At 43.8% G+C, this 18,135-nt stretch overlaps 1 protein-coding gene across 3 annotated transcripts in view; it reads left to right on the forward strand.

Annotated features, from left to right (window-relative positions):
• The window catches only part of zbtb47 (zinc finger and BTB domain containing 47), a 38,815-nt gene extending 23,911 nt beyond the window's left edge, over positions 1–14,904 (forward strand). For 2 of the 3 annotated variants that reach the window (XM_008112235.3, XM_062984165.1), the window contains exons 2-6: positions 553–2,010; positions 4,280–4,427; positions 6,046–6,161; positions 7,467–7,611; positions 9,338–14,904. In XM_008112235.3, coding sequence (XP_008110442.2) covers positions 553–2,010; positions 4,280–4,427; positions 6,046–6,161; positions 7,467–7,611; positions 9,338–9,747 — 2,277 coding nt within the window. In that variant the 3' untranslated portion in view covers positions 9,748–14,904. The remainder of the gene's footprint in view (positions 1–552; positions 2,011–4,279; positions 4,428–6,045; positions 6,162–7,466; positions 7,612–9,337) is intronic. The other variant, XR_010007182.1, reaches the window with a different exon arrangement.
• The last annotated feature ends 3,231 nt before the right edge of the window (positions 14,905–18,135 follow it).

Raw genomic sequence — 18,135 nt, forward strand, 5'->3', positions numbered from 1 at the left:
CATTTGGAAGTCCTCCAAAGCAATTCTGTGGCCAACTTTTGGCAGAGGAGGACCTAGAGATTCTTACAGAGGTGTTATCTTAGCTTCAATGTCCTGCATCCCAACACCAAATATGAAGGGCCACCTGGGCCTCCATATTCTTATGTTTAAAAATTATTGTACAGTACAACTTTTACAGTACAACCATTACCTGTGGTTTGCTCTACTCGCATTTGGCAAACAATGCCCTTTCTTTCTTCCAGCACAATTCTATGGTACGCTTTTGCTGGAAGTTGACTAAAGAGTTGTGCTGGAGGATCTAGAGACTCCTAGAAGGATGTTCTCTCAAGTTGAAAAAAGCCAACCTCAGCAAATGTGAAGGAAACTACAGGAATCCTCAGAGTGTTTGGGACTCCCCTCCAATTGAAGTCTTTCTTATTTGATCTTCATGGGCATGGTTGGACATAGGATGGAAGCAGAGCTTTAACTCTGCCAAACTTAGATGATTTGAGGATGAAGGAGACAATGGTTGAGCTATTCTTCATCTGTCTTTCTTTCCTCCCCACCCTATAGCTGATAGTTGAAAAGACAACTGACTACCCAACGGCTGAGTACTCTTTGGTGGAGGATGTAGCTCTCCACTTCACCTGTTTGATGGACAGACTGAACGAGCAGCGCCTCTTTCAGCCAGACCTGTGTGACGTCGACATTGTGCTGGGGCAACAGAAGAGCGTCTTCCCGGCCCACAAGGGCGTCCTCGCTGCCTACAGCCCGTTCTTCCATTCCCTCTTCACCCGGAACAAGCAGCTCCAGCGAGTAGAGCTTTCCTTGGAGACCCTGACCTCCCAAGGCCTCCAACAGATCCTGAACTTCATCTACACCTCCAAGCTCTTGGTGAGCGTCTTGAACGTCCAGGACGTCCTGAGCGCCGCAGGAGTCCTGCAGATGAGCAACATTGCTTCCTCCTGCCAGGAGCTCATCAACACCCGGTCTCTCAGTTTGGCCATGGCGAGCAATATGGCATTGCCACCAGATAATTGTGGGAAAAATGCCCCATCTCAATATTACTGTGAGATAAAGCAAGAGCTGGATTCCTCAAATCCCAAGATCTACTCCCGGGAAGGGAATGACTCGTTTTCGGTGCGGGTGGAGGACAACACCACACGGGAAGGCAACCAGAACACCTCGGCTGTAGCCGGGAGGAAGTACTATAAAGAGGGGGAAGGAGCTGGCCCTCCCGTTTGTAAGATGGAAGGTGAACAATCTGAAGAGGTCCTAGTTGATCGGGGATCTTACAACCGTGGGGAACAAATCATTGTAGAAGTCAACCTCAACAACCAGACCCTCAATGTCTCAAAGGGGACAGAGGGGAAACCTGCCAGTGTCAACCAAGCAGCAACTGTTGCCACAGTGATTGGGCAGTCTAAAGGGGAAGGACCTGCCACTGAGGGGAATGGAGAGAAAGAAAACGGAGAAGGAGAGGAGGAAGAGGAGGAGGAGGACGTTGAAGCAGGGGAGGAGGAGGAAGAGGAAGAGCACACGGAAGAAGAGGATGTGGAAGAGACTACTGAGGAGGAGGAAGAAGGAGAAGTGGATGAGGAAGGGGAGGAGATGATGACTGAGATCAAAATGGAGAAGTCAGGGGCCACTCACAGGCCCAGTAGCAAGGCAGCCAAGGCCACCAAGATGTCCGTGTCCACTGGGTCCCAGGAGGTGGCCACCATTTCAGTGACCCTGGAAGAGGACGAAGAGGAGGAGGAGGAAGAGGAAGAAACTGAGGAGGAAGGAGAAGATCAAAGAGGCAAGAAGAAGAAGGAGCAGGACAGTCTTGGCCAGAAGGTCAAGTTGGAAGAGAAGCAGCACTACCCTTGTGAGAAGTGTCCCCGGGTCTTCAACAACCGCTGGTACCTGGAAAAACACATGAATGTCACACACAGCCGCATGCAGATCTGTGACAAGTGTGGCAAGAGGTTTCTGTTGGAGAGCGAGCTGCTGTTGCATCGCCAGACAGACTGTGAGAAGAACATTCAGGTGAGACCTCCTCTTCACATTATGGCCTCTCTGTCTTTCATGGTTTCCCAATGGGACTCTGCCACTCTCCACTAAGATTCATTATGGTGCTTTGTAAACAGGGCGGGATGGAGACCAGGGTGCAATTTACTTAACGTAGGCATGGACTTTAGTACTGGCTGCAACCATATCGTTATTGTTTTGAGCAAAGAACTTTGGTTCTTGTTTAACAAAGCCATTTTCTAGCCCTCAAGGCGGCATTAGAATAAAAATACATCTTACCCAGTAATCCATTTCCCCAAATGGCTAGCCAGATTAAAAGAGCATAAAAATGTGCATGTGATGTGTGTTCGGAGCATAGCAAGAAAGCATTGGTGTATGCCATAACACTGTTTAAGAAAAGGTAATACATATAATTTCAGGTTTAAAATGAAAACTTGACTTATTGTAATCCCATACAAGCAATCTGATGCGTTTCCGGGAAATGTTGTTGGTGTCCATGAGACATGTAGTAAGAAAATTCAGGTTGAGTCTCTCTTGTCTGGGAATTCAGACTCTGAAATACTCTAAACCTTTTGCTGCCAGCTTTCCACTTTCACATTTGGGGAAAGGGGGCTAGTCTGGCAACCTCTGAGCTTTCTCCCCAAGAAGCCTCGATGAGAGAAAAGGAAGAAGGTATGATGACCGCTTGTACTAAGCTGCTGTTGAAAGCAGATATCCTAGATGTTTTCACCTTCGGTGGTGGAAAAGACTTAGCAACTTTGCTAAACTTAGTGGATGCTTAGTGGGAGGAAACCTTTTTCAGATTTTGAGATATCTCTTTACACCAGTTTTTCCTAGTCTGTGGTCCCCAAGGACTAAAATATTGTCCTCACCATTACAATGAGAGCAGCTGGTCTCGTGAAAACCTCTTATAGTAGTGAGGCAACGGGGATGTCGGGAGGGGAGAGACTGACTACCCATAAAAGATGCAACAACAAGCCTCCTGACTGCTGCTTCTCCTCTTCCCCCCTCCCCCTGAGTGGAGCCATTCCATGTGGTGTCTGGAAGTGGGGGCACCCTGGTGTTTTTGTTTTTGGGCCTTATTTGGGGTGCTTATTCAGCAAATTGCATTGGATAGACCACATCAGCTCTAGATTATTAAATATGGTTTTCTGTGGGTGAGGAGATGTCGACTACTGGATGGCATATGTTCTCTATCAGAAACTAGAACTGATGTGGTTTATCCAATGCAATTTTCTGAATCAGCATCCCAAATAATCAAACCGAATCTAAAATTGACCAAAAACTAATTTGTAACCCTTTTGGTACTATTGTTTGAGAGTAGTCCCTGGTTGAAGTGGTACCTGGTCAAAGTGGTCCCTAATCAAGTGGTCCCTGGTCAAAAAAAGGTTGGGAACCACTGCTTTACATATACATAGTGAATGAGGGATAAGTAGGAAAGGGGGCTAGTCACACATTCAGCATTCATAAAGTTTTTCCACCAGGGAGTGTATCTTCTTCACTCCTAGGACACTTTCTATCCTTTTTAGGAAAGTAGCTATTCTGAGTCCTTTTCATTCTTTTTTGTTATGTATGCTTTTTTAAACATTAAAAAGTTTCTTATATTCAGTTTTCAGTGAGGCAGAATATATCAAAGAGCAATACAGAGAAAGAAAGTAGTCACACACAGACTTTATATAACTACATGCACCTTTCATAAAATTTCATTCAAACCACTCATATTTATCACACTTTGTGGTGGATATAATTGGTGATTGGTGGGATTGCTCTATGCTTGACCTTTGGGACCTGAATCCAGGAAGCATGTCATGCAATGCATCACCGGAGATAAAACATATGTATATGTAAAGAGGTATCTTTTAGCAAAGTCTTTCTAACCACCAAAGGTGAAAACATCTGCAACATCTGCTTTCAATAGCAGCTTCATGTAAGCAATCATCATCTCTTTCTCCTCTCTTCTTTCTTTCATCAAAAAGGAAAAACTCAGTGGATGCTAGACTAGCCCTCTTTCCCCAAACGTGGAAGTGGGCGGCTGACAGCAAAAAGTTGGAAATGTTGAGAGTATTTAAGATTTTGAATTTCAGGTAAGGGAGACTCAACCTGTATCTACTTGCAACATGTCTCATGGACACCAACAACAGTTCCCGGAGATGCATCAGATTGCTTGTATGGGATCACAATGTCAAGTTTTCAACAACTATTCCTGGGCACATACCAGATTATTTGTATGGGATCACAGTAAACCACGTTTTCCTTGTAATGATCCCTCGGTCCTTTATCCTTGCAGTGCACAACATGCGGGAAAGCCTTTAAGAAGCTCTGGTCCCTCCACGAACACAACAAGATCGTCCACGGCTATGCGGAGAAGAAGTTCTCCTGCGAGATCTGCGAAAAGAAGTTCTACACCATGGCGCATGTGCGGAAACACATGGTTGGTGAGTCGGAGGGGAACGTGCAGTGGTGGGTATCCTGGACGTTGCTGGTTCAGGAAGGTTAATCCAAACCTTGCAAACGTGCAATTGATCTTCACCCTAAATCTCCCCCAGAGCTAGGTTTCAGGGCTTGTGCGAGTCATCCTGTTTCAATCTGCAAAATGAATGGTCTTGACTAGTTGCCCATATTTAAATTTCAGATAACTGTCCTTGCATGTCCTTCTTCCTATTAGTCAAATGTATTCCGTGGGAGAGTGTTCAAAATGTATGTTCTCTTGCAAATACGGTCGGAAACAGTATGTTCTAGCAGGAGCAATGGCATATGAATCTCCTGATTATAGTACGACCTCGGATATATCCCAGGACCCAGCTTAGATACCTGGAATAGCAGATAATAGTAAAATCTGCATTTTGACTATACTTGGGCTGGAAGAATACCATACAGTCATACTGGAAGACCTAAAATGGTCCACAAACACTTGTGGGGGATGCATTTTGAAGCATGGATAAGGAAAATGATGGATATTGCGTCTCCAGATAAGAGAGTCATAAAATATGTGGCTTGGGTGCTTCTGCTCTGTAGAATCAGTACAGTTTGGCACCACATGAATTGCCATGACTCTATGCTGCGGAGTCCTGGGAATTGTAGTTTTACTACTGGAAAATAACTGTACCCAGTCTCTGGGGACATATCCTTTTGGCAAATGTGAATCTCCATGAATATGTGGAGACCACCTTTGGAAAATCACTAGTCAAGAAAAGCATGACCTTGTTAGAAGTCAACTCTTTGAACAAGAGATATTCACAAGCATTCATGTAATGGCACACAGGTTACTCAGCTGTTAGATTGAAGAACCATGTCTTTGAACTGCCAAGGCCAAAGGCATGCCACAACAAAAATATATATTTGGTTAGCAGAGGATGGTTGTTTATTTGCAGTTGTAATTGCCCCAAAGATATACACTCCCTTGAAACCTCTTAGTTCAAAATATGCACTCAGAGATAAAAAAAGTCTTCTTTGAAAAATAACATATCTTGTTTACTCATAAACATCTTGTATTAATTCAGCATGCAGGTACATTTCTTATTGAAGTTCAGTTACAGATAGGATGTAGCTTCTTTGTGTTGACTACACAGGGTATCATTCTTAATCAATAATCCATAGTCTTTAAATATAGTTGTACTCACTGAAGTCCATAATCATGCTTCTCTATTGAAGTGTCTAAACAACAGCATGCATCCTCCTCTACTGAAGTCTGGACACATACACCTGTTTTCATTGAAGACCAAACACATACTGAATACAAAACGGAGTCCTGAGTCTGAACGTGCTCAGTACAATCAGATGTCTATTATCCTTCCCACACCAAAGAGGTCAAATCAAACTGGCAAATCAATATACACATAGAATATAGGCTAGCAAATATATACATTAACAAATAGTGAAAAGTTTGGAGATTGCTATTTCCAATCTTAACAAGGTCTTTAGCCTTCTCTGCCATCGCAGTTCAAGTGGGATCAGGCTGCATTAATTCAGCAATGTAGACGCACTCTTGGTTTGCTTGAGTATTTTGCGATCAGCTTTGCACAATAACCGCATTGCCTCTCTTTTGCTCTCCAGCGCATACCAAGGACATGCCCTTCACCTGCGAGACGTGTGGGAAGTCGTTCAAGCGGAGCATGTCGCTGAAGGTGCACTCTCTCCAGCACTCGGGGGAGAAGCCGTTTAAATGTGAGGTGAGACGGAGCATCCTTATGTTCCCAAGGGTTGGACGAGGTCTGAATTTGCTCACACAATGCTGAGACTTTGTTCCAGAGAGGCAATCTCAGCGTGGCAGGATAAGCCAGTGCAGTTACAGCACTGAGGTGCCACATTGGCTACTGTGGGATTGTAGGATTTCTCTGCCAGGGAGTTCTAAAGTTTAGTTCTGCAGAGTGCATTAGGGAAGGGTGTGCACCTCCCCAAATTACATATCCTATGATTATGGAGGATGGAGTATCTATCAGAGTATTTGCAGCACAGCAGTAGTTGGATGGAAGCAGTGGAACGCAGAACGAAGAGACACTCAGAGACATTGGTAAAACTATTTTCAAAGTTTTACTATATGCAGCAGTAATCAGCACAAACAAACTTGCAGACGACAGATGAACACAGGACTGTTCTGTTCTCCAACAGAACTTGACTCAAACTCTAGGCAGACAGAACTCAACTGAACAGAACTGAACTGATGCCATCGTTAAGCACAAACACTTGTGTCTGGATACTCCCTAGTTCCAGCCACACATCAAGGTCATCACAGCTTCTTGGCAATTAACTCTTTCCACACTGTGGTACATTCTGGATGATGCAACCAGTTGCAATATAAGCATGGCACAAATTGCATTTAAACACTATCAATACACAAATCCCACAGTATCAACATGAAAAATCACCCGCGTTTGAATCACTCTTGTTGTAAAATGTTGAAATGTGCAACCAATAACTACATACTTGATAGTAATAGTTGGAGCACAAATTAACTATTATGGAGACTTGAAACCAAATAGTTGGCTTTGGATGGCTTTATTTTAAAATCTATTCTAAATTTGATTTTAATTTTTTTTCACGGAGCCCCTATGATGCTTTTGTGGAACCCTAGAATATAGTTTGGGAAATGCTGGTCTAAAGGATTAACCAATCCTTCTGTGAACCAAGGAAGAGTTTGGGCTGCATATTGATTTCATTGACCTTTTAACTGATTCTATTCGTTTTATCCAATTTGTATATCTGGTTTATGCAATGTTAGTATTGTTTTCATGTTGATGTATTTTATTTTATATATTATGTATTTTATTTATGGCATCTTTGTGTGCTATTTTGTAAGCCACCACGAGTCCTTATGGGAGGTGGCGGCGGGGTATAAATAAAGTATTATTATTACTACTACTACTACTACTACTACTATTATTTTCTGCATTTGCACTGTTAGGATTCATGATAGTCTCCTATGTATGCTTCTTTCTACCTTTCAATTTTTCCAAATTTGTCTTTTTTTGTTCCAGAACTGCAACGAGAGGTTCCAGTACAAGTACCAGCTCCGCTCTCACATGAGCATCCACATTGGCCACAAGCAGTTCATGTGCCAGTGGTGCGGGAAGGACTTCAACATGAAGCAGTACTTTGACGAACACATGAAAACACACACAGGTATGGCATTGCCATTAGTTCTTCCGCTTGAAATGTGACGGTTCCCAAAGGATTTACATTGGGGTCCAACCCATTCCCCTGATCGAGATTTGCCTCTTAAGAAGAGACACAGAAGGCAATGCATTATTGTTATGTGCCTTCAAGGTGTTTTCCCACCCATGGAGACCTCAAAGCAAGGTTTTCTTGGCAGGATTTGTTCTCTGAGGGCGAAAGAGTGAGACTTTCTCAGGGTCACCCAATGCGTTTCCTGACCAAGCCGAGCTTCCAACCCTGCTCTCCAGAATCATAGTCCAATGCTCAGACCACTGCACCATGCTGGCTTTCTGTATATTTGCAAAGGTAAATCTTTTGAAACAAAAATTGGCAAGAAAACCCCATGACAGATTTGCCCTAGGGGTGCCATCAGCCAGAAACAACTTCAAGGGGCATCATAACATCGTCAACCTGCTATACAAGCCATTTGAAAAAGATTGTGTGTGTCAGGAACGACTTGAGAAAGTGCAAGTCGCTTCTGGAGTCTGAATTGGCTGTCTGCAAGGACGTTGCCCAGGGGATGCCCGGATGTTTAATGTTTTTACCATCCTTGTGGGAGGTGTCTCTCATGTCCCCACATGGGGAGCTGGAGCTGACAGAAGGAGCTCACCACCCTGCTCGGATTCGAACCACCGACCTGTCGGTCAGCAGTCCTGCCGGCACAAGAGTTTAACCTATTGCACCACTGGAGGCTCCACCACTTTAAATGCAGGGCCGGTATCTGCCATTTCATTTATACATGTCTGACAGCCCTTTCTAGGCTTTTTCTAGGTTCTCCAGTGCAATTCTATGATATCCTTGGGCAAAATGTAATTTGTTTCAAGTCATTCCGTACTATTTTCCACTGTTAGATCTTCTGCAGCTATGGGAGTTGGACAAGGTGACAATCCATCGAGGGGGTATTTGTTTATGTTGCTTTTGGAATAGAATTTATTTATTTCGTATCAAAAGCATTGCATAAATCTGATAAAATTAAAGGGAACACAAGCAATTAAATAATTTTTGACCAAAAATGGGCAACAGTGACCGCATTGTCTGTAGCTTTAAATAGTTCTTCCTTTGTGCATGAGGCAGGGCATTGTGGGCAAGCATACAGATGCGGAGTTATTGTTCTGCTCCACAATCACACAGTCACACAAGGTGGGGGGTTCTTCTAGGTCATGTCATTTTGCCAGGTTGTCTTTTGTTCTTCCCACTCCGCTTCTGAGTCTGTTCAGGGACTTCCAAGTTGCCCATTCATGGTTTGTCCCTGGAGGAAGGAAGACCCTCGTGGGGGGCCATCCAGTTGGGATTGCCAGGTTTAGCTGCCCAGAGGGACACCCTTGCTGTTGCTGGAGGAAAGTTAAGAGGAGTGGTGGTTCTTGTGAAGCTTTTCCTTGATTTGAGTCTACTGGGAGGAGACTGGTAGCCATGCAGTGGGTGGCTTTCACAGTGTTCAACCTTTTTCTCTTTTAAATGCCTTTAAACATTTGTAAAGGATAGAATCATAGGACCTTAAAGCTGTCAGGGACTCTAAGGGCCATCCAATCCAACCCCATTTTGCTACTTCAGCTTCACAGAAAGGCACAATCCAAACCCTCCTGACAGATAACCATCCAACCTTCATCTCAACTTCTGGAAGCCACCTTGACTCTTGGGTTTTGCAACTGGGGGACTCGGATATCATTGTTGTCCTCTTGTTTTCATCCTCCAGGTGAAAAGCCATACATCTGCGAGATCTGTGGGAAGAGCTTCACCAGCCGCCCCAACATGAAGCGCCACCGCCGGACCCACACGGGGGAGAAGCCCTATCCGTGCGACGTCTGCGGCCAGCGCTTCCGGTTCTCCAACATGCTCAAGGCCCACAAGGAGAAGTGCTTCCGGGTCAGCACCCCTCTGTCCTCGGACCCCGGCGCCAACAACAGCGACTCCATGGTCCTCGGTGCTCCCGAGAGTGCCAATCCGGTGCACTTGCTGGCCGGAGCTCCTCCCCACGCAACACCACATTCCCACACGCTCCCTTTGCCACTCATGCATGCTCATGCGCAGAGTGTCCCTCCTCCGCCCCTCTTACCACCACCACCGCCTCTCTTTCCGGGCAGCAGAGCAAACTTGGATAACTAGGGCCCTGTACCGTTTTATTCTGGGTGCACAAGAAACCCACCTGTAATCCAATAAGTGCCCAGTAGGTGTCAGTCAAGGACATTACTGACAGCTAGAAGGGAAGTCGCTTAGATTCTGGTATGTGTTTCTTTTTAATGCGCTTAGTCGCTTGATTTCTGCTTGAAGGGCTGGACGTTTCCAGGCCTGAGTGGGAGCAGCCTGAGCCCACCGGTCACCTTTCATGCTCAAAATACCTAGGACATAAAACTAAGCTATTGCTCTGTTCACACATAGAAGGGTGTAGACCAAGTGGTGCAAGATCTATCACATGGCTTGTTTGTCTTCACATAGATCCAAACTGTTTCTGAACCTGTCTTGCTAAATGTTCCAGGGATAGATAGAAGGGGAATGCATTTCTGTTGGAGCCAAAAAGTTTGGAAGAAAATCATTGCCATTCATGGTTTCATAGTGTATCATAGTCAGTCTTCCATGAGAGTAGAAAAACCACACAAAAAATCTGAGAGAATATGGCTCTAGGAATCAAGTCCCCCAGTGGGTGAACTTCTACGGAAAGGTCATATTAATCAAATCCACAAAACTCAATCCTCTCAAGTGTGGAGGACCAGCTCTATAAGCAAAGCCGGTGCTCGTCCACTTGTTATTCCTTCGGTAACAAGTGGAAAGAATTTACATTTCAAAAGCAGCGTAGTAAGCAAGAGTGGGGCTCCATGAGTGTAACAGGATTTATACCATTGTTTTATTGAATCCAAGAATGTTGTCCTCGACTCTTGTAACTTGGAACTACAGCCATTCTCTTCCCAAGCTCTGTAACAAAGAACAGGAGCAAATTATTCCTAGAAAGCAACTTTCCAAGCTCCATAGAATGCAGTGCTTGAAAACATTATGCAGAGTTTTTTTGAATGCTGGTAACCAGATTTTGTTCATTTTCATGGTTTCCTCCTTTATGTTGAAATTGTCCACATATTTGTGGATTTCAATGGCTTCTCTGTGTAGTCTGGCATGATGGTTGCTAGAGTGGCCCAAACTCTAAAATCAGGACAGTAAATAGAGAACAATACCCAGAAGACAGGGGAATTCCAGACAAGAAACAATCAGGGCCAGCTAACACCTCCCAACAAAGGATTCCCCACAGGCAGGAAGCAGCCAGGCTTTGAAGCTGCAAGGCTTTTCAGTGCTAATTGAGGTGTCCAATTGCAACATTCAAACTTGCCTCAGGGAGACAAGAGTTCTTTCTCCCACCCTGGACATCATTCCACAGATATACAGTAGAGTCTCACTTATCCAAGCTAAACGGGCCAGCAGAAGCTTGGATAAGCAAATATCTTGGATAATAAGGAAGCATTAAGGAAAAGCCTATTAAACATCAAATTAGGTTATGATTTTACAAATTAAGCACCAAAACATCATGTTATACAACAAATTTGACAGAAGACGTAGTTCAATATGCAGTAATGTTATGTTGTAATTACTGTATTTATGAAATTAGCACCAAAATATCACGATATATTGAAAACATTGACTACAGAAATGGCTTGGATTATCCAGAGGCTTGGATAAGCGAGGCTTGGATAAGTGAGACTCTACTGTATATATAAACCCCATTTGCCTAGTTTCCAACACCTCACAACCTCTGAGGATGCCTGCCATAGATGTAGGCGAAACATCAGGAGAGGATGCTTCTAGAACATAGCCAGACAGCCCGTAAAATTCACAGCAAATCAGTAGCAAATTATTTCTAGAAAGCAACTTTCCAAGCTCCATATGATAGAAACATTATGCAAAAACAAACCGCCAACGCTTGGTCTACATCCTTCCTACATCCCATTATAGAGATACTCAACTTTAGCGAGTTAATGCACTAAGGCAAACTCCTCTAGGAATGGACCTTTCCTAGGATCTCATCTGTCAGCTGCTTTGGAAGCAGCTTGACAAAAGAAATCTAGCTCTTCTTTTTAAATCGACTTATTGATTTACCATTTTTGCACTTTATTAATCCATTAGACTAGCTCTTTTCTCCGTAGGGCACTTGCACGTTATTCCAGACTCTTTTGCGAGCAAAACGAGATGTCGGGGCACCGATGTCTCACCGCCATTGGGCTCGTTTTCACCCGCTTCATGCCTCCCGCCACCTCCGAAACGGAGGGGATTTTTCCCATGCTTTCCTTATTTTGTATTGTGTGTATTTGTGTGTGAACTACAGCAGGGCTGGCCCCTGGAACAAGAGCCATAACACACGAGCGGGCGAGGAAGACACCAAGGTTGTGGCTCCACGGAAAACGTCACGGCAGTGCAATAGTCGCAAAGAAGCGGGACGTTGGGACAAACGGCACAGTATCGAACCCGTTGGGAAGAAGTATTGACTTGTTTCAATGTTGGCTTGTATCTGATAAGCCTTACAGTGGTCAACAAGTATACTTTCCTATCGAAAGACTTCGGTATCGGAAGGAAGATGTCAGGGGTAAGGAAAGCAACTTTACTTCGCATCCAAACTGATTTAACGAATGCTCATCTTCGGGCTTTGGATGATGCTGCGGCATTCGGCACCTCTTGCCGAGAAGCGAAAGAACCGGCTTGTATCGGTGATTCTCCTTTAGCGCGAAAAAGAAAACGTATCTATAATAAAGCACTTTATTCTGTACAGAACGGGCGGGATTTGGGATATAGACAAGGGAGCGGGGTGGATTGAAATCCGAATACTTTTTTTTTTTTACTTAAAGAAGCAGCTTGAGAGATGTTTCGGGAGATAGGTTGCGGCTTTGGTTTTTAACACTCCCCTGTATAACTGGCGTACGATTTTTATTAGCGAGAGAAATAGGACATCGCTGCAAACGATTGGGATCTGCTCCTTTTGTATTCTGCTCAAAGCAAAGTGAGAAATTGTTCCAATGTGGTTGTGCAATCTGGTTTCCAACCACTACGAGTGACTTCCTGATGATAGGACATTAGAGATGGAGAAGGTGCTGCTCTTTACGTCCCCGAACCTCCGACGTCATATTTTCCCCGCAATGTCCCCACAAAACAGCTGGAAAACATGGTTGTTTTGTGTGTTGTCGAAGGCTTTCATGGCCGGAGTCACTGGGTTGCTGTGAGTTTTCCATGTTCCAGAAGCATTCTCTCCTGACGTTTCACCCACATCTATGGCAGGCATCCTCAGAGGTTGTGCAGTTTGTTGGAAACTAGGCTAATGAGGTTTACATATATAAATATACCTCACAACCTCTGAGGATGCCTACCATAGATATGTGCGAAACATCAGGAGAGAATGCTTCTGGAACATGACCATACAGCCTGGAAAACTCACAGCAACCCATGGTAGTGTTGCTCCCAAAACCCTCCAAAAGTTTCAAAGTATGCAAAAATAGATTTACTCTCTGCCCCATTGGCTGGAAACAAAGCTTTGGGATATTACTTCTGAAACTCAAAGGTTTCAGATGCTCCCTATTCCTACATTTTTTTGGAACACAGAGAATACTTGTTTGGTTTGTTTGCTCCATCCTCTCTCCACTGTCAAACAAATGTATTTTGGCACCACTTGAACTGCCATGGCTCGATATCACGCAATCGTAGGAGTTGTAGTTTGGCAAGGCGCCTCGCCTCCTCTGCCCCAGAGTGCTGGTGCCTCCCCAAACTACAAATCCCAGGATTTCACAGCATTCAACCAAGGCAGTGTCAAACTGCATTCATTCTACAGCAGTGGCTCCAACCTGTAGTCCGTGGACCACCAGTGGTCCCAAGAACTAAAATATGGTCCGTGGCCTCACCATTGCTACATCCTTGCAATGAGAGTGACTAGTCTCGCGAAATCCTCTTCTAGTGCGGAGGCAACGGTGATGTTGGGAGGGCAGAGGCTGACTATGCACCAAATGTGTGACAACAAGCCTCCTGACTGCTGCTTCTCCTCCTCCCTCCCTGAGCGGAGCCATTCCATGTGGCGACTGCCTTGGTGCCATCATTTTTAGGCCTGTTCCTGGGGTTATTTGGGGTGCTGATTCAGAAAATTGCATTGGATAGACCACATCCGCTCTAAATTATTCAATATGGTTTTCTGTGTGAGACTAGATGGCGTCTACTGGATGGCATATGTTCTGTATCAGAAACTAGAGCTGATGTGGTCTATCCAGTGCAATTTTCTGAACTGGCACTCCAAATAACCAAACTGAATCTAAAGTTGACCAAAAACTGATTCATAACCCTTTTGGTACTAATGTTGGAGAGTGGTCCCTGGTCAAAAAAAGGTTGGGAACCACTGTTCTACAGCCTAGGTCCTCCGCTTTTATCAATTGTTGCAAATTGAGTCCAAACTACTCTCGGTTAACTTGAGAAGGCTGAACGTTTGCCATTCTCATTAGGCTAAGGCAAAAGCAAGCTGCTGCCTCCCTTAAATGACTGTCATCGCTTAAATAACTTCTGAAATGAATTTAGCCATCTTAAACTCACTGTGGGTTTGTTTTGCCACATATCTTGGTTTTTATCTATGAAACGTCGGACAGTATAGACATGTGGAAACATACATGTCTTGTCTACCAGTTTGTTGTGATTTGAGTGCTGGGTTAGGATCCTGGGAGATGATGGACAAGTCACACTCTCTCAGCCTCAGAGGAAAGTAATTGCAAATCCACTGTGAAACCTTTGCAAGGTTTGCCTTAGGGCAGGCCTGGGCAAACTTGGGCCCTCCCGGTGTTTTGGACTTCAACTCCCACCATTCCTAACAGCCTACCGGCTGTTAGGAATGGTGGGAGTTGAAGTCCAAAACACCGGGAGGGCCCAAGTTTGCCCAGGCCTGCCATAGGGTCTCCATATAAATATAACAATAATAATAAAGACTTGCAGGCACACAGCAATAGCAAACCACACTTAACGGGCATGCATGTCACTCACATAGATGTTCAGCGGGGAGAGAGAAAAATTTATTTTTTACACCCCAAAACTGAAATCTTCACTAAAGACTCAATCCCAAAAGTGCAAAAACATACCAAAATTCTCATCCTCTCACCCAGGAGAGTTTTCCAAAACGTCTCCTTCTTGCATGCGCAGGCAAAATAAGATGACGATCGGCATCCCTCTTGCTCGGTGAGATATTACAAACCTTTCTCAGAAATGGTGCTTTGCTTCTTCTTTTTTTTCTTTTAAAAATTAAAGTTGGTTTAAATAACTTCAGACCCATTTGTGTGTTTGGTTCCTGTTGTGTTTGCATTGGTTTGCAGAGACCCACTTTGTTGGACTCTTCATTGGACCCTCTCATTTACAGGCTGTGTTTTTCTATTGCTCAATGGGACCCCATCTGTGCCACTGTTGGAGATGTTCCCTGATGTTTCCTATTCCACATCAGGTACAAATTGCACTCAGTGCACCAGATCCCATCTGATTTATGATGCAGAGCATTGGTACCCAAGATCCATGAGGCCACATGATTCCTATCCCAACATTTATGTACAAAACTAGCTGTGCCCAGCCACGTGTCGCTGTGGTAAAGGTGGTAGTATGGGAAATAAAGTACTGTATTGAGGAATTGGTGGCACAGAACAGTCTCACTTATCCAACATAAACGGGCCGGCATAATGTCGGATAAGCGAATAGGTTGGATGATAATGAGGGATTTTTGCAGAGAAGGCTAAAGAGCCTGTAGAACTACATCCCATGGTTCCAAAGCATTGAACCATGGCCATTAAAGTAGTGCCAAACTGCATTCATTCTATAGTGTATTTGCACCGTAAGACATACAGTAGAGTGTCACTTATCCAAGCTAAACGGGCCGGCAGAACCTTGGTTAAGTGAATATCTTGGATAATAAGGAGGCATTAAGGAAAAGCCTATTAAACATCAAATTAGGTTATGATTTTACAAATTAAGCACCAAAACATCATGTTATGCAACAAATTTGACAGAAAAAGTAGTTCAATATGCAGTAATGCTATGTAGTAATTACTGTATTTACGAATTTAGCACCAAAATATCACGATGTATTGAAAACATTGACTACAAAAATGTGTTGGATAATACAGAATGTTGGATAAGTGAGTGTTGGATAAGTGAGACTCTACTGTAGTTAGTATATGTTATTTCCTAAAGCTTGTGAATATGCAATATTTCTGAATCCTTTTTTTTTGTCTGTTGGAGGCAAGTATGAATGCTGCAGTTAGCCAGAATGATTAGCATGTAATGGCCTTTCAGCTTCAAAGCCTGGCTGCTTCCTCCCTGGGGGAATCTTTTGTTGGGAGGTGTTATCTGGCTCTGATTGTTTCCTGTCTGGAATTCCCCTGTTTTCAGAGTGTTGTTCTTTATTTACTGTCCTGATTTTAGAGATTATATTGTTCTGTTTTATTATACCACAGTAATTTTTACATATTATATTTATAATCTTATATTATTTGCTTTGAACTGGGTTATATGAGGCCCCTTCTACACAATTGTATAAAATCCACATTGAACTGGATTATATGGCAGTGTGGACTCAAGATAATCCAGTTCAAAGCAGATACTGTGGACTATGTGCCTTGGCATTCTGGGTTATATAGCTGTGTGGAAGAGTCTTGAATCCACACTGCCATATATTCCAGTTCAAATCAGATAATCTGTGTTTTATAGGCAGTGTGGAAGAGGCCTAAGTGAACCCTCGGCGCTGAGTGGTTTGCTAGGACACGAAGTGAGTGAGGCCTAAAGGGGGTGGAGCCTACCCTTCTGACTGGCAGACAGGGGGAGAAAGGCTCTTCCTCGTCCTCTGTAATTTGGACTTTATTTTTCTAGGCTTTTTTATTGAAAGACATAGATTGGATGACTATGTCTTTTGTGGCCAAATTTGGTGTGATTTAGTTCAATGGTTTTGTTGTTTACTCCATGGGAAAAACACACATTACATTTAGATAGATAGATAGATAGATAGATAGATAGATAGATAGATAGATAGATAGATAGATAGATAGATAGATAGATAGCTGGCTGGATATGGAAGTTGTGCTTTTGTTTGCTCTTTGATCCCACTATAGATGACACTATGCTAAAGTTTGGATTGGGAATCTGTGGGTCCCTTATGCTAGCATATAAGACTAGCATAAGTACTTAGATGATACTACACTTGATTTGAACCCAAAGGCCAAGAAGGGATGCTGAGCCTCTCCTTGAAGCAAATTATCTTAAGAACTTGACTCTTAACTGTGGCCAAATATTGCCGCCTAGTCTCCAAGGCAAGGTGCAATGTGTTCCCATCCAAAGTGCTTCGATGAAGATTTGCAGGAGTCCCATACAATGCAAGATTTTGCCCATGCAATAACCAGGATGTTGAATGTATGTATCACATCTTATTGTCCTGCAGTTTTTATAAGCAGGCTCAGCTACATATTATTAACCCACAACCGAGCAACCTACCTGGTAGATCAGCCCAATTCCATGTAAAGTTTTTACTAGGTGACGGGTTCTCCCAGGTGACCCTAGCTGTTGCCAAGTTTTTCTGTAATACAACTTCCTGTATTAGACTCAGGTTGAAACTTGCCTTGTAGTATTTGTAGTGTTTTTACCATTGTTCATATGCACCTAGCATTTCACACTTCTTGCTTTTAAGTGGTCTTATCAGGTTATGAATCTGCTGTGCACTTTCTCAGCTGAACAAATTGGGTCTTTGGTGGTAATAAAGTTTGATTGTGTTGTCAAAGGCTTTCATGGCTGGAATCACTGGGGTGCTGTGAGTTTTCCAGGCGATGGCCATGTTCCAGAGGCATTCTCTCCTGTCGTTTTGCCCACATCTATGGCAAGCATTCTCAGAGGTTGGGAGGTCTGTTGGAAACTAGGCAAGTGGGGTCTATATACTTGTGAAAGGTCCAGGGTGGGAGAAAGAACTCTTGTCAGTCTGTTGTCTCACTGAAGCAGATATGAATGTTGCAGTTAATCACCTTGATTAGCATTGAATAGCCTTGCAGCTTCAAGGCTTGGCAGATTCCTGCCTGGGGGGATCCTTTGTTGGAAGGTGTTAGCTGGCCCTGATTGTTTCATTCTTTCATGTCTGGAATTCCCCTATTTCCAGGCCTGCCTTAGATGTGGGAGAAATGTCAGGAGAGAATGCTTCTGGCCATGCAGCCCATAAAACTCACAGCAGCCCAGTTGATTCATTGATTGCTACTTAGATGTACAGGAAGCCCTTTATGTAATCTCTTGTGTCACCTTCTAGTCAATTTCCGGAAGAACAACATCACCAGAGCCCATGTCCTGTGACATCACAAGGCTCATCTCCAGATCTTGGAACATGGGATAGTCATGATCACCAATGCTCGCCACCGTTTTGGCCAGCAAAACTATGGCCAGAAAAAGTCATGCAGGTGCTACATAACATACAGGCAGTCACCAAATTAAAAATGATGCATAGTTAAGAACTGGGGTGAGGCAACAGAAAATAGAGAA

Source organism: Anolis carolinensis, chromosome 6 (assembly GCF_035594765.1).
Source record: "Anolis carolinensis isolate JA03-04 chromosome 6, rAnoCar3.1.pri, whole genome shotgun sequence".
NCBI classification, from domain to species: Eukaryota; Metazoa; Chordata; class Lepidosauria; order Squamata; family Dactyloidae; genus Anolis; species Anolis carolinensis.